Source organism: Colius striatus, chromosome 1 (assembly GCF_028858725.1).
Source record: "Colius striatus isolate bColStr4 chromosome 1, bColStr4.1.hap1, whole genome shotgun sequence".
Taxonomy (NCBI): domain Eukaryota; kingdom Metazoa; phylum Chordata; class Aves; order Coliiformes; family Coliidae; genus Colius; species Colius striatus.
The window spans coordinates 10,298,388-10,321,248 of NC_084759.1; the positions used below are offsets into that span (position 1 = coordinate 10,298,388).

At 38.9% G+C, this 22,861-nt stretch overlaps 1 protein-coding gene across 3 annotated transcripts in view; it reads right to left on the minus strand.

Moving 5' to 3' along the window:
- Positions 1-22,861, minus strand: part of SLC36A4 (solute carrier family 36 member 4) — a 105,897-nt gene that overhangs the window by 52,045 nt on the left and 30,991 nt on the right. For all 3 annotated transcript variants that reach the window (XM_061991184.1, XM_061991194.1, XM_061991175.1), the window contains 2 exons: positions 16,080-16,249; positions 9,276-9,445 (listed from right to left, as the gene is read on the minus strand). In XM_061991184.1, the coding sequence (XP_061847168.1) occupies positions 9,276-9,445; positions 16,080-16,249 (340 nt within the window). The remainder of the gene's footprint in view (positions 1-9,275; positions 9,446-16,079; positions 16,250-22,861) is intronic.

Genomic DNA, 22,861 nt, shown 5'->3' on the forward strand with positions numbered 1-22,861 from the left:
ATCATAAAATAGTACTTTAAAGATATTCCCCTTCCTTCCTCCATCTCTTAAACTCTAGAACACAGCTTTTTCTGATTGTGCCAGGAATAAAGCCTGTGGACCACAGTGCAAGACAGGTCTGGGAAAAGTCACAGGTTAAAAAAAAAGGGGGGGGGGGGGGGGAAGAAGAAAAAAAAAAGTTTACAGGATGCAACAGTAAAGAACAAACTAATGAATCCCTGAACTTGATTTTTGAAACAAAGATGAAAAAGTTAAAGGGGTATCACCTGTCCCACAACTCCCTTACACTTTCCATACCTGTAAATCAATGCTGCTCATTATCACTACTTCTATGCTGAGGGATCTTAGCAAGTGAAAAAATGCAGATAAATATGCAGTAACATTCAAATCAGATCAACTATGTAAGCATAGGATGGCATCCTCTTAATTTTGGTATTCCCATTAACACACTATATCTTTTCAACTCTTTGTTCTTAAACACCAAAAGGGAGGAAGGAAGATATATGCCAATCTCCTGAAAATAAGAGGGACATTTTTAACAATGTCAAGCACCATTATCTGTTTCCTCTTAAGTGGGTACCAAGAAAAAGGGGTGTTTTTCTATCTGCCTTTTCCTTTACAGTCCCCTTAGAAATCTTTGGATCTTACAGGAATTTCAAGTCCATAAACCACTGGAGAGATGTAAAATGTATATGGGGGACATGAAAAAATTGCTGCTCCACTCAGTAAGCAGGACAGAAAATCACTGGCTAATGTATGACATTTAAGAAGGCACGCTACAAATGAACTTCCCTTCTAAGTCAGTGAATGCAAAGGAATATAATGGGTCAAAATACAAAGATACAAAGTCACATACATATTACAAACAAAGTTCACTTTCCAGAAGCTACAGAAGATTTTTTTTTGTTGTTATTAGCAAAAAAAAGAATTTTCCTGTCATCATTTCTTTATAATTGTAAGTACACAGATGGAAAACAACGTGGAACAAAAAGAGTAAAAGCAGGCTTGATTAGTATTGTTAGAAAGTAAAGATGGGATTGAACTCCAGACAACAAATGCTCGATATATTTCTCATATATGTTCCTTCACATATCCCAAAGAAGGAAACAAGCACTTTAATCCAGTTCAACTTATCCAAATGCAAGTGTGTAAAAAAGATCAGACAGGATGTGCCCTTCCAAACACCTGTTTCTCTTGCTTATGAGGAGCCCAGCTAGGATGGCCATTGTAGGTCTAGAGGTCCAGAGAACAGACTTCAGATAAACTTGTCTAATTAAGATGAGTCTTAACCCACATAGCACTTTGCAATTTACGCCATGCACAATCTAAAATCTTCATAGCACAGACTGCCACATAGGTTTACACCATAAATAGTATTATGAATCTTAACTATCCACAATAGGTGAATAAATGTTGCAAAGGAGCCTATAAAAGGAATCTTTTTTAAAAAAAAAAAAAAAGCTCTGCAGTAATCAGCTTTTCAATTAAAATATTTAATGCAAACACTAAATTGTGGCAAGTAATAAGGTCTGTTTACTACGATATAATTACTGACCTGGAATATTTCAGAATACACTAAATTGCACTGCTAAACTATTTGTTCTTAAATTGTTTTTAAAATTTTAAACCAGATGTCTCAAAAACAAAAAGCAAAAATTTATGACAAAGGTCTTGCTGTTATTTTAAATTCTTTTTTTCATTACAAATCTTTCAAAACTTCCTGGTTTTCCCCTCAATCACAAAGCCCATACGTTTCTTCCCTTCCCATATCTACAATAATTTTGAAACACAGTTGCAATTCAAAATCTGAATTTCATAAAAATCACAGAATGGTAGGGATTGGAATGGACCTTCAAAGATCATCTAGTCCAACCCCCCTGCAGAAGCAGGTTCACCTAGATCAGGTCGCATAGGAACATGTCCAGGCAGGTCTTGAAGCTCTCCAAGGAAGGAGACTCCACAACCCCTCTGGGCAGCCTGTGCCACTGCTCTGTCACCCTCACAATAAATATAAGAAAAAACTATTTCAAGTGGAACTTTTTGTGTTCCAGCTTCATCCCATTACCCCTTGTCCTGTTGCTAGCTACTATAGAAAAAAGGGATGCCCCAACCTCCTGACACAATTTATTCACAGAATTCTAATCAACACCTGAACAGAATGAGGTCCAACCTACACAGCAGTGATAATACTCACAATATTAAAAAGCAGGCCATGTTTTAACTCATCAGGAATTTCCTTCACAACTTTAAGTACTAAGTTTAAAAATATAATCACTTGCAAGTAATGTCTTGTATGGGTCTATATCAGAGTTGTTGCTAAAGATCTAATGTCAGCTGAAGCAATGGACCAAAAAGGAAGAACTAAATCAGCTGGCTTCATAAGGCTTTGATGAATACTAACATTAGACCATTCTGCTGGACCCTATCGTTACCTCTGAAGCAGTGTTAGTTTCAGAAAAGAATCCCAACTTGTTATCTCATACAAACTCTATTCATACAATAACATCTCAAGAACAATCAGTAGTAAGCACTTCTAGCATCACTCAAATAATCCATAACCTTTAATCAATAAATCATAATCCATAGCCATTTGGTATCCATGTTAAAATCAATTTTTAAAAAAAGTTTAATATCTGTACTTTGAGAAAAAACATCAGTTATTACATGTACATAAACTGAGGCCTACACCAACAGTAACTTACAATGATGTGTCATCATTCATAGTGGCACATCAAAAGAACGAAATCACACTCAGGATATTATCCAGATATTAAGCGATCCATTCTTCTTGCAAAGATACTCAAAAAGGTTTTAAGAAACTGGATTTCATGTATCTTTCTCATGCCTAAGCATATGTCAAAAAAAACCACACAATGACGCTTGTTCTTTCTCTCAACTGAAAAACACACCACAGGATCTTCTGCTAGGAAAAAGGCATTACAGGCTCATCAGCCACCCATATTAAAACAAAAATGAAAACTCACACTGAAAACCAAAAATCTAATTAATTTATTTTCTTTATTCCTTTGATAATTCATAAACAACTATATTGTGATTAAGCCTACTTCAAAGAGCCTGTTAACAGCCCACACAAATATCCAAAATTCATCTGGAAATTTTTTCAAATCACAAAGTTCACTGTTCAATTTATCTGTCATTACTATTACTCTCCAAAACAAACACTTACTGAAAAAACTCTGTATAATGACTGATACACACACCTATATAAATGATCATCACTTAATCCTAGAAGCATGTATTCAAACACTCATAAATCTTAGAATTCCTTCACGTTACCTCTGCTGCAGCTACTCTAAGAGAGTATTTCATTGGTACATCATTAAACAGTGTCAGATATCTGGTAAACATCTTGCTATCTTATGTCTAACTGTTCAGCATCAAGAACTATTCTTTCCTAAAACAAGGTACAAATAAAATGAGGAAATATTTAGACAAGCATAACTTCAGTTCAACTGAATAATACATTTATTCTCTTGGTAAAATTACATACTAAGCTCAGGCTATTTTTTTTAAATGGAAAGCAGCTCAGTAACAGCTCAGTTCACGCTCAGCTGGATAAGCTATTCAATTAAATGTTTCATTTCAAGCTAACAATCAAAACAGCTGATAATTCAACTGATATCTCCACATCCACATTAAAATGCAATATTTCTTAATTTTCATTTTAGCAGGAGCACCATGGCTGCAGGAAACCAGCCCCAAATTAAGCTATTTAAGAAAAAAAAAAAAAATCTCTATTTCTTGTGTGGATAAATGACACTATCAGCTCTCAACTCCAGTTTTCTCCATATTATTAGTGTGACACTCTTCAGCAGCTTTTACCAATCCACAAAAAACCCTCTTTCACTACTATCCTGAAACTAATAAGTAAAACACAAATTATTCTTCAGGAAAGTACTGCTTAAATTGTTCTTTCCTATTTTACTCCTTTACTTCTTTATGGATTTGCTGCCACAACTAAGTTTAGAATTATTTTTTCAATGCTTAAGTTTTTTTTTAATTCTTCCAACACCTCCAATAACTACAGTTATAGTGCCCTTCTAGCAGAAGACACAACTAAGCCTTTGCTAGACAGTAAGCAAGAAATTTAAGTTTACATTCTACTTAAAATTTATATTATTGAACCATCTTAAAGTTTTTAACCAGTAGTTTTCACTGAGAGGCATCAATGGAAGTGAGGATGTTTCATGCTATTTAGTATCAATACTAACAAATGCTTGGCTGATGATGTCCAGATCTCCTCTCAATTCCCATGGGCTCAGCACATTTTGAAGCTGTAACACAGGAGAATTAACTGCTTAAACTCACAAAACCTCTCCAAACCTTCCCCTTATGGAAGCACCAAAATCTCCGTGCCAAGTAAGCAGGGAAGAGTAAAAAATCCTCTCATGATGTAATGACAGCAAGGGACTAAACAGGAATCATCTGGGAAGGTGATTTTTTTTTTCTTGTTCTTGTAGACAACCTGATCACTCAAAAGATGAAAAGTAAAAACCACTGTTCTATGTAAAGATCTTAAGAAAGCTTTAAAAAATTTAGCCAGGAAGGTCCAGCTCTTTCAGAAGCAAACTAAAAAAACTTCACACTCATATCGCTAATCCCACTATGCAGTAGCCATGACCCTATCACACAACAGGCTCAACCAAAGGCTGAACCCTGGGCACAGTACCCAACCTTTCTCCATGTAAATGCAGTAAATATAGATTCAAACTATTTTTACAACGAGTTTTAAAGATATAAAATCAGGGCAAATGCTTTCAACATTACAAAAATTCCACTCTGACATTTCAAAGTACTGAAGTTATCTGACATTCAAATATCAAACACTAAGCAAAATTGGTGAGAAAAAGAAACAAAAAGCATTTACAATGTAAACAGAAGTGCATATGCAAAGTAACAGAACCTACTGAAAGTATAAGGATGTGATTGTACTGCCTGAGCATGTCAGACAGACTCTTGTCTTCTTATGTCTTATAAAGAGTGTCTCTGTTACGATGAACTGAACTGACCTATAAAAGGATAAAGATATCAGGCAGAGTCTGCAACACAGGCAGCTGCTGGAGATCCTTAGGTACCTACATGGAAGACTCCTGTTGTGATGATCTTCCATGCACAGCCTGAGGGCACACACAAAACACTGCACCTCTGTATCTGTTTTCACTGCTTTCCAAATCCTATGATGGCTCTTGTCCCATTTCTTCTGTTCGTACATGTTCCCAGTTTCTAACTTGGCCTCCCACAGTGATACTTAGTCCAGTTTTCAATCCTATTTCTGCCTGACTAGCTACAAGTCTAGCTCCCCCCTGCTTTCAACATCTACCAAAACCAGTTTCTCCAACTCTAGTCTGGACTGATGCCTAGCTCATTCCTCCAGTCAGTGCACAAGGTGCTCATCCTAAGTTTGTAAAACAACTGCTTAGTGTTACAATTTATGAAGTATGGTGTCATTTTCCAACTTGCTACACCATGCACAGTGAAATCCAAACAAAAATGAAGAGATATACATATCCTGCATATGAAATGAAGTGCTCAATATTAAATGAAGTGGAAGCTCCCCATCTCCTTTTTTCTTAAAATTCAAAAGTATTTGACTTGCACTTTCACCCATGCATTATTAAGATGTTATTTTAACACTAAGATAAACTAGAATAAAGGAGAAAAGTAAGAACAAGGTCTGTCAAGTCACTCGCACTCACTGTTTCCTTATTCAAAAACTACAAAGGGCTATAATCAAAGGAAAGGCATGTTTTTGCCAGTCTTACATTCTCCCAATAGAAATACTCCTTAATATTTGATTTTACCTTGAATAATGTGTCAGTCTTAAAAAAGCTGCTAAGAACTGACATGAAATTTCAGTTACTGTGAACATTTCCCTAAATTTTTAACTTCCTTTCCAATATGATAAAAAAACCAATCTTTTGAACAGCTTTAACTACCAATTATATCTAGAAAGACAGTCCAAGTGATGTCACTGTTCCTTGGGAATGGCTCAGTGTGCCAAGACTGACCCACTCCCACAGGACCCAGCCGAGCCACACACTTCCCAAGGGCTGTGTGTGCTTCTCCTCTACCTTAACTGTGAGGGCTTGGCTCAGACTGGTGGCATGAGGAGTGCATTTTCCATAGCAGGCTTCAGATAAGACCTCTTTTGTGAAACAACAGCAGAGGAAGTAGAACATACAAGTCTAACAATACAGCACAAACTTGTGACCATCCTTCAGCAATACTGTGAGGAAGTGAATAATGAAAAACTATAAGCAGGGCATAAGGTTATTTGGATGCATGTGTCATTTTCAGTTGTTTGTGAAGTCCTTACTTCAAATAAACCTTAACCAGACTAAAATATCCAAACAAAACAACAAAACATCCCAACACTCCAAGGTATGCTTTTTCTCAGCAAAAGTTTCTGTTATAGTACAATGATAAAACAATGACCTCATTCTTCTGAGAAATGCAACAGGCCCAAAAATCAGTAATAACTGATTTTTCAAGTCTTCTCTTAGAAAGCTACTGTGTTATTAGTTACACAGCTGAAGTTTGTCTTTTTACAGAATTCTTTTCAAGCAGGCAGAGTCCTTTAATCAGTCTATGACCTCTGAATGGTCCAGACATTACAACATATTCTGTCACCAATATCAAACCTATTTCATTTTTAAAACTCAATTTAAAAGGTTTCAGATTTCTTCTTTCTGTTGAAGAAACACTTTCTGAATCATTTTAGGTACCATGTTCTGCACTTAGTAAAAGAGAAACATTATTTATATCAATTCTGTTTGTAATCAGTGCTTCAATGAAAAATGAGAACCAGAAGATGAGTGTGTAAGCATTAGAGCTTACACAATTGTTGGTGAAAAAGTAATATAGATTCTGCATGCATACAACTTGTAGAAACCACTCCAAAAAAATGAAATAACAACTAGCATAAATACAACGTATCACACAACAGCCTGGAAACTGCAAAACATTTCAGAGCAAACTTCTAATTTTTCTTTTCTGTGCTTTCTAGCAAACAATTTCATATTCTCAAATATTCCAGTAACACCTGTAACACTTCAGTGGGTCCACTTTAGAGATCTGCAATCACAGCTAAATTTCAGTGACACAAACCAGGTCCTATTTTACTGGACATGTTTTTTCCCAAAAGATACAGCATCCACTTTATACCAAATCACTTTAAAGTCTTCATTATATCTTCAGAAAAGAAAGACCATTTGGTATTGGTTTTCAATGAAAAAAAACCCAAAAAGTCAGAAAAAAAATCACAATGCACAATTGCATGAAAATTTAAAAAAAGAAAGAACACACGTTAACATACCTCTGGAAAAAGAGCCCCACCAAAATTCATGCTGGATTAGACTTGTCCTGTCCCACTTCACCCAGCTGTAGTTAATTATACCCAATATTCAACTTCTCTTAATTTCAAGTCCCACCCACAAGGTACCCCAGCTCTGATTTGTTTGCATTTCTTCTCAGCTTTCACAGGTTCCTCATCCTGATTTTGAAGCTAATTTTCTTTCTTTTTCTACTCCCTTTCCTTGGAGATCGTTCCCAGACTACCCAGTAATTACAAAACTGAATAATAAAGTTGAGAAAAAAACTCCAAACTACTATGGCTAAATATCATGGAGTCATTTCTAAATTTTCCCAAGCCAAACAGAGAAATGTGGTTTTAAACCTATTTGCCACAGAGTCCTCTGATCAGATACATCTCTGAAAACATATTTCAACTATGACCTCTTTAAACCTGCAGCAGCAAACAACAGTTTGCATCTACAAGAATTTTAGTTTCCCAAATCTAATGTGATAGTGTTACCAGGGCACACTGTAAGGGACACATAAAAGACAATAGAGAAATGTCTGGGGCTTGGAAGCCTTGTGACACTGAAGAGTTTACTGGGATCCCAGAGACACATTAAAAAGCATTTTAGAGCTTGAAGCATTTTGATCTAGACATCTCTCAGGTATTAAAAGATCTATTCATCTATACACAATCTTAAAATCTTGAGAAGTCTAAAATGCTACAAGCAAAAACACAGGTTGTACTGGTGCTTCAGGAGATTTGTACTTCATTATTCAAGAAAGCTTTTAAAATACTTTGGTTAAAAAAGTTTCACTTAGCAAAATCATTTTCAGGGCAGCAAGTTAATAGATCAATAATGACCTTTGCTTACTGCAGTACTTTGTAAAGTAATTTACACTGACATTAAATTGTTTCTTTCAACAGACTTAAACATCTCACTGGATTTTCAAGTTCTCTTTGACAACAATTATTAGCTGCTAGCTGGCACATTAGCCACTGGTCAGCACTCACCAAGAGAACAGAGCCAACAAAACCTAAACTCTTCAGTTTCATAAATACCTCCTAAAAATAATGGTTAGTGCTTTGTGTTTGGCAGTTTTGATTCTTTTCAAGGTGAATAGCTCATTTCAGAAAAAATGGTAGAACCAAGAAGCCAAGTTTTTACTAGAATCAATTTTTTAATAACATCTTTGAGAGAGGCTTCCTATGTTATTAAGCACTTTGGATGGGAGCTGTAAAGACAACACTAAACTTCCTCTGAGTTCTTCAGGAATACTTACTCTTTGATGAAACGATGCTCACGATTCTATGAGCACTGCTGATTACTACTACTATCAATGATATCTAGACTGGCTGTGAGAAAGGCAGGGACACAGTAGGAGCAATGGGAAGAGTAGGGGACAAGTGAGAAAAACAACAGGAGTAACAAGCAGTGAGGGCAGAGACACAAAACAAATTTGGAGCATTACCACCCTAAAATAAGTGTCCTTCCAACAACACTGACCAGGCATCCATGTTTGTCAGTGCTATTTTATGGATACAGAGCTGCACATCTCAGGCTTAATCCCTCAGACCAATAAAACAGAAAAGGATTTCTCCACAAGCAGCATGTACTGCAGACTGCACATGGAAATGCTGCCATGAAACAGCAGTATGTGTCTATTACTTGGAAACTTTTATTCTGAGAAAATTATTTGCAAGTTGGGGCCTTTAGAGTCTTACTGGCAAAAGATATGGCTGTCAAACAACTGGTCACACCTACTGAAAAAAGTGTGGTTAAAATAAATACAAGATTAGATTGACTTGTTCATGAAAACCAAAACAATGAATCACTCAAACAAAATTTCAGGTTTGCTAGACTCTGGAAAAACACATAATAAAATACATATTTAAATAAGCAGGCCTCAACAACATGTAGCAACAAGTTTTTTATGGATGTTCTGTGCATACTTACAGGTTGAGCACACTAATAGTGCTCTCGCCACAAGCTCACTGAGCAACTTCCACTTCTGCTCCACTTTGGAGGTGACAGCTGGAATGAGAATCTCCGCAGGGACATAGTACTGAATTGAGTAGGTCACAAAAATCCCAAAGGAGTACAGAATTTTCACAGATTGATACAACCTGTTGAAAACATTTACACATGTTCATGTAAGTTGCAAAAAAAATCAAGACTGTTAAAGCCACTGAGGTTACACATTTATATATATATCTATATAAAAAATATCATTTCCCCCTCATCAAACAAGAAGATAACATCATCTGCTTGCAAGTTGTAACTGCCCAGGCATTGCAGAAGATAAATATACTACCAAAATAAAGACAAAAAAAATAAGCAGTATCATGCAATTATAAATTAATAAACTTAAAGAAGAGCAGCTTAAACAGAAGGCACTTATTTAGGAAAATTCCACATTCACATCAATTATAATCTGTACATTGATAAACCTTTCACAGTGGCAGCAAACATTGGACATTTTAAAGACTAGTGCAAATATCACACATATTCACAAAATGTTCCTAAAATACTTTTAACACTAGCAACAGGATACCTCAGGAAATGTTATTAAAATTGGAAGGAATACCTTCCAAGGCTAGAAAATATATGTAACACTGTCCACACTCTCCTCTTCAAAACCATTAGGTACAGAACACTACTAAATGACTGTGCCCTGTCAGAGGATTTCACAGGGTTTATACCAACACAAAGGAGTATCAATTTCTACAGCTCCAAACTATGTCAACCGTATGCCAGTGGTAGATTTGCAGCATACAGTACAAAGAAAAAGAAACTGGGGGGGAAAAAAATGTGTGCACGTGTAGAAAAGAGTTCATTCAGATGCAGGAATGTCTTTCTTGACATACAGGACTAGAGCTCCTGTATCTAGACAAATACTTTAGCGATCAAGATCTTATTTTTAAGAGACTGTATTTTGTTGAAAAATAACTTTAGGATGGTTTTAAATTCTGTGCCAGACAAAGACAAGCTGTCGTCTTGCACAATTCTAAGAATTCACTTACATAAAAAGCACAATTATCTCTACACAGACTGCTAAAATGCACAAGCTACATTTTAAGACAAGAGGAGAATTTTTATTCTCATTAATCTCTTCCTGTGCTACTGTTATTCCATTCTGCATGTCATCAAAGAATAGACGTTCAAAAAATGCAACATAGTGGACAGTTTCTCCATAACAATATAAAACTCTGCTGCATTTAACTTCCTTCTGCTTAAATTGCTTCAAAATATTCTTTACTATCCAAAAATACTGAACTCAGATCATCCAGGTTTAATCTTTATGGATTTTTTTTCAGATGTGTGCAGAGACACACAATCCTATCATGGGAGTAAAGGAAAATACTATTAGTATTTATCAGAAAAAAAAACACATATCAAAGGGTGAAGTTCACAACTACCCTCATAAGAACAGTTGGTACGAAATCCAACAAAAGAGGCTGTGAATCTCAGGTACAAAATAAGGAAAATGTGCTTTAAAAGTATTCCTGAATGGTTTGGCAGCCCAGCCTCAATATAGCTTTTCATGGACTCCAGCATCTAGCTTTCTATCATATCCTGGAAAATCACCCACATATTGGCACCATCTTGACAAATTTTAGATAACATCTTTTTTCCCCCCAAGATAGTTAAAGGCTTTTAGATATCATGCTCATAGTGTTACCTCACTTATCTTAACACAGTGAAATCCATTGCTATATGGTTGTAGCATTATGGATTTTCCTTCATCATCTGTCAGAGTTTTCCTACATCTCCAGCTTTTTGTAAACAAAATGTCTGCAGATCTACTCCAACAGAATCTCAGACACATTAGTTTGAAAACTTCTGTTAACTTCTCAAAAAACTATAGCAAATCTTCTAAAAATTGTGCTCATGAGTATATCAGGTTGTAGGGGTTTTGCCTGGGACAGGTTTTGGTAGTGAGGGGGCTACAGGGCTGTCTTCTTTAAACAAAGATCTGCCAGAAGCTTCCCCTGTAGCTGACAGAGCTAATGCCAGTCAATTCTACGATGGAGCCCCCAATTGACCAAGGCCTGGCCAATTAGCGACTAAGGTAACACCTCTGTGGATAATGGATGGATGGATGGATGGATGGATGGATGGATAATATGGAGAAGGGGAAGAAGTTACAGTGCAGTTGCTAAACTTCACCAGCAACAGGGAGTGAGAATGTGAGAACATCTCCACAGACACCAAGGTCAATGGAGAAGGAGAGGGAGGAGGGTCCTTAGGCCCTGGAAGAAAGACTCCCCTATGACCTGTGGTGAGGACCATGGTGAGGCAGCTGTGCCCCTGCAGTCCATGGAGGCCACCAGGGAGCAGAGATCCACTCGCAGCCCATGGAGGACCCCACGCCAGAGTGGGTGCATACCTGATGGAGGCTGTGACTCCGTGGAATACTCACCCTGGAGCAAGCTCCTGGCAGGACCTGGGAGCCCATGGGGAGAGAGGAGCCCACGCCAGAGCAGGTTTTCTGTCAGGACTTGCTATCCTGTGAGGGACTCAGGCTGGAGCAGTCGGTACCTGAAGGACTGTTCTCCCAGTGGGTGACCCATGTTGGGGCAGAGTGTGAGGAACTGCCCCTGTGGCAGGCCCCATGCTGGAGCAGTTTGTGAGGAGTTGCAGCCCATGGGAAGGACCCACGCTGGAGAAGTTCATGAGGGACTGTCTCCCGGGGAAGGGACCCAACAGTGTAGCAGTGGGAACTGTGAGGAGGCCTCCCACTGAGAAGAAGCAGTGGCAAAATCCACCTGTAATGAACTGACTGTAACTCCTATCCCCCATCCCTTGCGCCGCTAGGGGGGAAGGAAGGAGAGTTCTGGGAAGAGGGAGGGATGGAGGGAGGTGTTTTAAGATTTGTTTTTACTTTTTATCTCCCTGTTCTGATGGTTCATTAATTAATCAAATCAATCATCCCCAAGTTGAGTTTGTTTTGCCCCTGACACTAATTGCTGAGTGATCTCCCTGTCATTTTCTTGATTCACAAACCTCTCATTATATTTCTCTCTCCCCCGTCCAGTTTAGGAGGGGGAGTGATATTATGACCTGGTGGGCACCTGGCACCCAGCCAGGGCTAAACCATCACACAGGTAAACTATACTCTGTGCTTGCCGTCCTCTCCTCAATCAGCAATGAACCAACCAAAAAGATTCGTGTCACTGGGTACTCTTGCATGCTTCTAAGGATATGAAAAACAATTACTAAGATTTTCCAAAAAACTAAACATGTGTAAAAAAAGAAAACAGTATTTAATGCAGTAAAATAGAATACCTAGATTCCAGAAAGAAGTTGTTAAAAGATCTGGAAAAAAACAGCTGCAAACTATTCTCTTTTCATAAAAACAAGTTTCACCATATTCTAATTAATACACTATGCTGAGTGACAATTTTTACTCCAAAACACAATCTAAACTGGAACTGCAAGTCTCTTTCTGGTCAATTCATCAGTGAGAACATCACATAAAACCCAGAAAGCAGTAGAATATTGATTTTATCAGGAAAGGCTTATTTTTAAGACAGGGATTGTCCAGCTGGAATTAAACCCATCAGCCAAGTCTCATTGCTTAGTTATATTCCAGGGTCTTTCACATGATCGCTTTCTTACAAAAACTCATCCACTCCTTGCATTCTGTGATTCTATGAATCTCTAGTTCAATCTAGTCACTTGTTGTCTTTTTATGTGAGAACAAAATAACAAAATATTGGCATATGGTTCACTGGAAATTTGTTCTTCTAGCACAGATAACTGCACACATCAGTGCTATCTATACCAGGTAGATCCTCAGTACTGCACAGCAACAGCATCACACTTCACAACCATGGGCATACCCCTCCTAATTTTGTTTGGTGCCCTGGGGTACTATCCAGGGCAAGGCAAAAACAGATGACTTTGTTATCTCAATGTATGTGCCCTGAGTAGTTCTGAGGTTATTAAATACATAATGCCACTTCTACTCCTTACAGAACACCGATTGCCATCTCTTTTATTATCTCTTTTCTTGCATCAGGTCAGTAAAGCCATCAGGATAAATATCATGTTACCATCACATCTGCACTGTAGCCAAGAGCTATTTGAAAACTTTTTTGAACTGCCCTGTTAGATAGCAGGGCTGCAGAATAAAGCAGAGTATCATAGCAGAATAAAGTTCATCCTGTTCATGGCATGAACACAATGAAAAGCAAGAGTGAGCAACTTGACATTATATTCTCCATTCCTTCCTCTTCTTCTCTTTTAAAAGTACTTCTCTTAAGGCACAAATAAACCCAGATCTACCATTTCAAACTTTACACTAATCCTATCAACAATGAGCAATACCACGTAATATTGCAAATAGAATCACAGAATCATTTCAGCTGGAAGAGAGGTTTACGACTGAGTCCAGCCTTTGTCCCAGCCCTATCAACCACTAGATCATTTCCCTAAGTGCAACACTCAACTGTCTCTTAAACACCTCCAGGGATGGTGACTCCAGCACCACCCTGGGCAGCCCGTTCCAATGCCTGACAATCCTTGCTGGCAAGAAATTTCTCCTCAGATCCAGCCTGAATCTTCCCTGGCACAACTTGAGGCCGTTTCCTCTTGTTCTATTGCTTGGTACTAGGGAGAACAGACTGATCCCCACCCCACTACAACTTCCTTTCACGTAGTTGTAGAGAGTGATAAGGTCTCCCCTCAGTCTTCTTTTCTCCAGGCTAAACAGCCCCAGATCCCTCAGCTGTTCCTCATGTGAGATGTGCTCCAAATCCTTTCCTAGCTTGGTAGCCCACCCCTGGATCCTCTCCAGCACCTCAATGTCTTTCTTGTAGAGAGAGGCCCAAAACTGGACACAATATTCAAGGTGTAGCCTCACCAAAGCCAAGTATAGGGCAACAATCACCTCCCTGCTCCTGCTAACAACACTGTTCCTGATCCAGGCCACGATGCCCTTGGCCTTCTTGGCCCCTGGGCACACTGCTGGCTCATGTTCAGCTGCTGTCAACCAACACTCCCAGGTCCCCCTCTGCCTGGCAGCTTTCCAGCCACTCCTCCCCAAGCCTGTAGCACTGCTGGGGGTTGCTGTGACCCAAGTGCAGGACCCAGCACTTGGCCTTATTGAAACTCATGGCACTAGCCTTGGCCCAGCCATCCAGACTATCTAGATCTCTCTGTAAAGCTTCCCTATCCTGAAGCAGATTGACACTTCCACCTAGTCCAATCCCACTTGAATGAGTTTCCATGTGACCTACTGTAGGTGTCCCTGCTCTGGCAGGGGGGTTGAACTAGATGATCTTTTGAGGTCCTTCTAATCCTTGAGATTCTGTGATTTTGTGATCTGCAAACTTACTAAGGATGCCCTCTATCCTCTTATCCAGATCATTAATAAAGATATTAAGCAGGAATAGCCCAAGTACCAAGTCCTGGGGGACATCACTCGTGGCTGGCCACCAACTGCATTTAACTCCATTGATCATAACTCATTGGATCCGACCATCTAACCATTTTTTCACCCAGGAAAGTGTATGCCCATCATAGCCAAGAACGGCCAATTTCCCTAAGAGAATGCTGTGAGAAACAGTGTCAAATTCAAGTGTCATGAGCAAACCAAAACCACAGGAAAAAATAGGGAAAAGACCACAAAAATCTGAAAAAAAAAAATGAGGCTCAAATATATTAGCAGTACAAAACAACTCAGATATCATGAAAATTCTAGCATCTGAAAATTAAAATTCATCCTTCAAGACACATTTTATTATAATTTTATGAATTTATCATTGGAATGAGGCAGGCAATTAAGCAAAACTTTTGAGTAATATTAAAAATGCATAGCTCATACTGACTCCAAGGAATGAAAATGGAAAAAAAGAAACTGTAAAGCTAACCCTTGAAAATTAAAACCACTTTTTAAACGTGTTCTACTCTTTCTAGGAGACTACAAAAGGAGTTAGCATTCAGTTCAGCAACCCAGGCTTTGTTTCATTTAATTTGAGATTTCACTACTTCAGTACTCTACCACAAGATATTGAACAAGTACACAGTAAGCATGTGACAAGTAAGACATCACTTGGTCAGACTTAAACATTAAGATACTTCCCAGCATTTACACTTGTGCACTGCTGCTCTACCTAATCTCAGGCCCATCAGACATAAAGGTACTTAAAAATTAAGAGTTATCTTTAAATGAGTAGTTACAGTATATATCCATCAGATAAAGAACTAACAATGAACCAGTTGAAAGAGTCTTCAGCACTTCAGCATGTGACATGTCATAGCATGTCGTAGCCTGAAAAAAAATCCTCAATAAAAATCCAAATCTCTCTGAGACACAGGCAAGCATATCCTTAGTTTTCCTGATAGAAAGCCATTAAAGTCTCCTGTTCTAGCTGTTTACCTGCTGAATTAGGTTATTCCCCTAAAGAAGGCCACTACATTACCAGGACGTCCAAACTAAAACTATCTGGTTTCAGAACTTCAATATAGCTAGTTGCAAACTGTGTATTCCTTCCTTCAACACACCTGGAACTAGCTCCTGCTAGACACAGAACACTTTACAACACAGATCATTATTTATTTCCTGTTTCTTTTAACATGCAAGAAACTGCTGTCTAGGATCACAGCTCAACTGCAAAAGGCATAGAGTTGGTATGTACAGGATACTTTTTTTTTTTTAAAGAGTTTGAGCACCTAAGCATCCCAGCATTGAGGCATGGACATCTGCAACATTTCTGCCTTCTAGGTTATTGGTTTTGTTACATATACACTTACCACAGATCTTGTGGGAGGTTTAAAGTTATGCTGCCTTTGATTTCATCCCCAAAGCGCAGATAGCCTAGAGTGGCTAGAGAGATGTACAAGGCCATGACTATTCCCATGCCAATGTTCAGTGCCTGAGGAAAACGCATGGTGTCCTTCATTCTGTTTTCCAATGGGAGTACCTGGAAATAGAGGAAGAATCAAGTACATTTCATGTCCCTGCATTAAAATCACTTTTCTCCTCACTTTCAAAGCTAATTTCCCAAATTTAGGTAATTTTATTGAGAAATAACATTACAATAATTTTTTCACAGCCTAGAAGAACACAATGTTTTATGCACCCTGTAGAAAATTTCAGTTGCTGAAAAGCACCCATCTTGTTTGGAAAACAGCATCAATGTGGAAACAAAATCAAGATTTATAGGTTAGAACGAGTGAGAAAAGAAACTTATGGTGCCTAGATGAAAATACAAAGCAACACGTTTCCTAAACATAGTGTAGGTGCTTTGAGCCTGAACTACAGCCAAGCAAGCATATTAGGGCTTGCCATTACTTCAGACTGAAGATACAGGCATTGCGGCCATTACTGCATGGAGTTTGCTGGAGACACTGTCTTTTACATGTACCATGTAGAAAATATACTTAGTAAGCTCCAACTTAAGTTTTCAGCTATCAACACAAAACTTCCAGGCAAGGCAGGAAATCCAAGTAACAAGCTGACATGCTGCTCTTCCCACCATGACTTTCATTAGCATAACTGATCCTTTTACCTCTTCATTAAGACACAAGCATACTTTCCCTCATGTATTTCAGAAGACCTCAATATTCATTTCAGACACTCAATATGGGATATAGTTCAAGATTAAAAGACCTAATTTTGCATGCCTACAGACAAATAAAATCACAGAATCACAGAATGCTGAGGGTTCAAAGGGACCTCTAGAGACGATCTAGTCCAATCCCCTGCTAAAGCAGGTCTACTGAGCTCAGGTCACACGTCTAAATTTCTGAAATGAAGATCAGTAACAAAAGCCTAGTCAATACAGTCAGTGACATAAAGACTGCAGTTCAGCCTCTCCTTCAGTAGACATGCAGGTTAAATGTGATTAACAGTATGTCACTGTAATTAAATACACTTGACTCTCTGGTTAACGCTTATGTCAAATCTAAGACAGACAAAATAATATCAGACAAAATCAGTGCAATAGAGTTGCCCTGTAAAAGCTACTGTCCATCATCATAGAACCACAGAATGGTTTGGGTTGGAAGGGACCATAAAGATCATCTCATTCCAGTCCTCTGCCATGGCAGGGGCACCTTCAGGTTGCTCAAAGCTCCATGCAGCCTGGCCTTGAACACTTCCAGAGAGGGGCCATCCACAACCTCTACGTGCAACCTGTTTCAGTGCCTCACCACCCTCACAGAGAAGCACTTCTATACAAAATTGCTTTTTAAATGACTGAATATTTACTGCTTTTAATTTAACTAACGTAAGATAAGAAAAAAACAGAATTCATCCACTAATTAACAAACAAAATGTTATATTTGAATTGGAATATTTTTTTTTCTATAGGACAAGCATTTCTTTCCTCCTGGTCACACACTGATATTCACTTCCTGACTTATTGTTGAGCATCACCACTGCAATCCATCTCATGTTATCAGATTTCTCCTACACTAGAAATCCTGAGGAAGGCATTTTATATTTGGGAACAAAGAGGTTTCTGAAAAGATGGACATTTGGAGGCATTTCCAAGTTTCCATTATTCTCCAATTAAAATACATTATACATCTTAACTGAGGATCTTTATACAATTCAGAGACTCCACTGTTGATGTTTTTCTTCCAGAAAGCAATCTGAGCTTGTACTGTAAGTTTATCAGGTGGAGAACGACAAATCTAAACCAGAAAGAGTTTCAGAACTTAAATCAATTTTTAAATGACACTGTTGAGCAGTAGAAAAAAATACAAAAGGAGACATGTGGCTAGAAGTATTACTTTACTGTCACAGAGACAAAATATGTTCATTCCTCTAAACAAATTAAGCGTCTGTGTTTGTACAGTACCTATCGAGTCATCCTTTTATATTTCACATCAAAAATTGCCCAGTAGGACAGACAACACCTCAGATTCTTTTTTCCCCAAATGCAATTAGATTATTCTAATATACTGCCTTATTAAGAAGAGCTTTGAAGGATGTAAATTACAGGCAATTTTTCTTTTCATCTGAGTTTTTCCTTTCTTGACTTCATACAAACAGATAGGATTTTGGCCTGGACCTGTAATAAAAACACTCACTGGCCCAGGGATTTGATTCCCAGAGTCTGCAGCACTCATCTCATCTATTCCTGGCAGAAGGACAGTAAGGAATTCAGACACACATGCAGCCATGACAAAAAAAAAAAAAAACCTCATGTTTTTCCACCATGACTCCTGGCAGGAAAGGAACCCTTGAGACTGCCTGCCTCTCTGAAGGTCAGCAAAAGCCATCTGAAAGAGACTGCTAAGAGAGGAAAAAAAAATGCCCTGTGGTTTCAAAGTCAGAGGGAGCTCAAGCCAAAGCCTATGGGACTGCTCAATATGATGCCTTACTTCAGACAAAAAAGTTCTGCATGCTCTTCATAAAAATACAGCAGAGAAAAAAAGCTTCCTACTGTTCGACTACATCTTCAACTGAAGCAGAAAAATATATATATGTGTGACAAACACTGGCTATGGCCATTCTGAAAGACAGACATTGAAAAAAAAAGACATGTTTATACAACTGCACCAGATTTTAATAAAAAACTATTGCTAGCAATGACACTTTACACATACACAATGCTTTGTATCAAATGTAGAACAGCTTCCACACCTTGTCCAGAGAGTAGAGCAGGAGGAAGGAGTGTGCAGCACCCAGCAGTATGCAGGCACAGGGGTTTTCCTACTGAGTAGGAAATGCTGCAAGACAGCGAAGAGGCTCAGGTCCAGTCTCCCTGGGACTTGAGCCTTAGAAAGCTCCAGCAGTCAGGACCAAAGCAGTTGGCACAGCCATGGCTGCTAGAGGGGGTACACAGTAAACCTGCAGGCAATGCTCAACATTGTGCAAGGCTGCTAGATACGAGAGGTGGCGACTTGCTGCAGGGCAAAGTTGTCCTGCACCAGCTTGAGTGGCCATCCCTGGCATGTCATGGGATTGGACCAAGCTACAGTGACTATGAGGTGATTGTTTCTTAGGACAGAGCTGAGTGCAACAGTCACCTCAGCCACACAACATGTGCTCCGAATTGCCAAGCCAACATGGATTTACCAAGGATAACTCACACATTCAATCTCATGGCCTTTTCCAAAGGAAAGATTGGCTCTACAGACAAAAGGAAAACAGTGGCTGTCATTTACTTCCAGTGAGCAAGGCTATCTATGCAGGTTCCCACAGCCTCCTTCGTAAACAAATCAGAGAGATGGGACTCGATGGCAGGACTACAACTTGGGGGAAAACTAGAAGGCTCAAAGTATATAGAGTTCAACTGGAGACTGGTAACTTATGTTGCTCCTGCAGGACTGATAGTAGGGGTGATGCTGATTAATATCTTTATTAATGACCTGGGTGATGAGACAGAATATATCTTTAGCATGTTGGCAGGTGACATTAAGTTGTTCATAGCAGTCGAATAGCAGTTCATACAAAAGAGAATAGAGCCCCAATTCAGATGGACTTCAACAAGCAGGAGGACTGAGAAGAGACAAACCTGATGCAGCTCAAAAATGACAAAACTAAAGTTCTCAACACTTGACAGAGCACTGCCATGCAGTCATAGATGCTCAGGACTGCCATGCTAGGGAGAAGTTCTACAGAAAGTGACCAGGCCATCCTGATAGACATGGAGTTGAATACGAATCAGCAGTCCACGTAGGCTGTGCATGCACATGGGCTACATCAGCAAGAGAATAGGCAGCAGGTCAAAGAAAATGATTCTTCCTTTAAGACACTTGAGAAATGACACCTGGATACCATGTCCAGTTTTAGTCATTCATTACAAGATAGACACTGACATATGGGGGAAGTCCAGTTGAGGGAGGTCAAGGTGGCTGCAGGCTGGAGCACATAAGAGCTTTGTTAGCCTGAAGCGAAGGCTAGTGCAGGGAATCTTCTTGAATCCACAGCTAACCAAAGAAAAGCAGGACTTGTAGAGAAGACCAAACCAATTTCTAAGAGGCGCAACAGTCACTAGTTACAACAAGGGAAATTTTCAATTGGACATAAGGCAAAATAACTTTATAAAGAGAATAGCTAGTTGCAGGGACAGGCTTGCAAGAGACTGTAGAGCATCCATTCTCAGACACTTCCACAGCTCAGCTGGATAGGGTTCCAGAGAAACTAATCCAACTGAAGGTAAATCTTTTTTTGTCCAGCAGTTTGGACTTGACAACTTCCAGAGGTCCTTTCCAACTTAATTTTTCTGTGTTTCTATGGACACACATTGTTACCTTCAGCAAGATGCTTTGGATTCTCATAGACCATATGTGAATAAATTGAAAGACTGATTATTATAGGAAATTCAATCTAGACATCAATATGTGAACTGAGTAATGTAAAATCAATAGAACAAAGAGCAAGTACCATTTAGAATTCCTCACAGGCAACCTACAAATACTGTTCTATTCTTAACAGCTTTTTGTTTGTTTGTGGGTTTTGAGTTTTTCATTTTTTCACATTTTAACAAACTGTTTCTTACAGGCAGGCAAGATGACCATAAAATAATACAGGAAATAAAAATAAAAGGAAATTAAAATAAAAAATAAAGGAAAGCAAAGGAGCAGTGACATGTATTTTGTTCAGTGTTCCTGAGTCCAGAGGAAGCATTCCAATTTATATTTTTTTTACATTTCTACCTGTACTGCATTTTTGTATCTTTTTGCAATGAAACCCAGTCTGAAGACACATGCTTCTTCAAGAAAACAAAGACTTAATTTTAAAAAAAGCAATTTAAAAACCATTATAGGACAATTCTCTTAAGCATACTAACTCTTGCTTTTTAATTATCTATTAAAACAAATTCACTCGTTAGACTCAATGTTGTCACTTCATTCACACTAATGGATGCATCAAGAAGAGTGCGGCCAGCAGGTCAAGGGAGGTTCTGCTCCCCCTCTCCTCTACCCTGGTGAGGCTTCATCTGGAGTCCTGTGGCCAGTTCTGGGCTCCTCAGCTCAAGAGAGACAGGGAACTGCTGGAGAGAGTCCAGCACAGGGCCACCAAGATGATCAGGGGTATGGAACATCTTTCATATGAGGAAAGGCTGCGGGAACTGGGGCTGTTTAGTCTGGAGAAGAGGAGACTGAGGGGAGATCTTATTAACATTTATAAATATCTAAAGGGTGGATGTCAGGAGGTTGGGACATCCCTTTTTTCTATAGTAGATAGTAACAGGACAAGGGGTAATGGGATGAAGCTGGAACACAAAAAGTTCCACTTAAACATAAGAAAAAACTATGTTACTGTTGAGATGAGGGAGCCCTGGCACAGGCTGCCCAGAGGGGTTGTGGAGGCTCCTTCCTTGGAGGTCTTCAAGACCCACCTGGACATGTTCCTATGTGACCTGATCTAGGTGACCCTGCTTCTGCAGGGGGGTTGGACTAGATGATCTCTAAAGGTCCCTTCCAACCCCCACCATTCTATGATTCTATGATTCTATGAATGAGCAGGTCAAAACAAAACATACTGCATCTAAAAGCAGGTTCCTGCATCATCAACCTCACTTTAACATTGCAACCTTCATTTATACTGAATTTAAGGAAAATATATGGAAAGAGAAACATAGGATAATAATAGTTGGCCAAAGACACATTGCCATACTTAGATCTTGAAGCATGCAGTCCAAGCAAACAGCTCAATAGATTATACAGTAACTCTATCGGGGAATGCTGCTGAGTTACCAACCAATACAGTTTTCCATGCTTTTTGTCAGTTTTGGGTTACGTAGCGCTGAGAAATTATATGTTAAAATGCTGATTTATCCTTTCTTATCCTTGAGTTAGTATCAGGACTACATTTGCCTCCAGACTGAGTAGATAAGGATGCTAATGCAGCCCTTCCTGCATTACTCAGCCCGTGTGAGAGTGTCCTCTCCCAGCCCCAGTGGCAGGCCTTCCCAGATTCTCTGAGCAGCAGCACCTGTTGCCACTGCAGGAAATGCTTCCCTTGGCAGAACTGATCCTCAAAGAAATTATGCAAAGAAATTGACCCAGGTTTTATACAGTATCCAATATCATCTGTTCCAGACAAGCTGAAAAGTTCTGTACCTCACAGGATTACCATGAGGCCAAGTAACAAAAAATTGCACATAAATTACACAGATTCCATAAGCTGTTAAATTCCATCAGGATCCAGAAGATCTGTGAGGTGTTCAAAAGCAGACAGAGGCTGACAGGAGGTATGATGCGAGCCAGTGCTTGTTCTAACACTACCTCACTGTTGGGCAGATGCTGGATAGATTTGCACTGTAAATTTTTCTCCGTTGCCTGTATAGTCCCTGTTACAGCAACTTTAGAAAACCCAACATTTTAACTGAATGTAAAAGATAAGGTTCTTTTCACAAATGCTTTTATTGGTTCCTTTTTGGAACACTGAAGCTGAACATGCTTTCTTGTTCTTTTTTTCTGGCAACAGAAATTAATTTCACTCTTCAATTCTTTTAAATTATTTTCTTAAAAAGCAAACATCCTACCTAGATGATTGAATAGCTTTGAAAGAAAAAACCCACACCTCTGATTCTCTAATACTCGCATCATAATATCTTCTCTCAAAACGGATT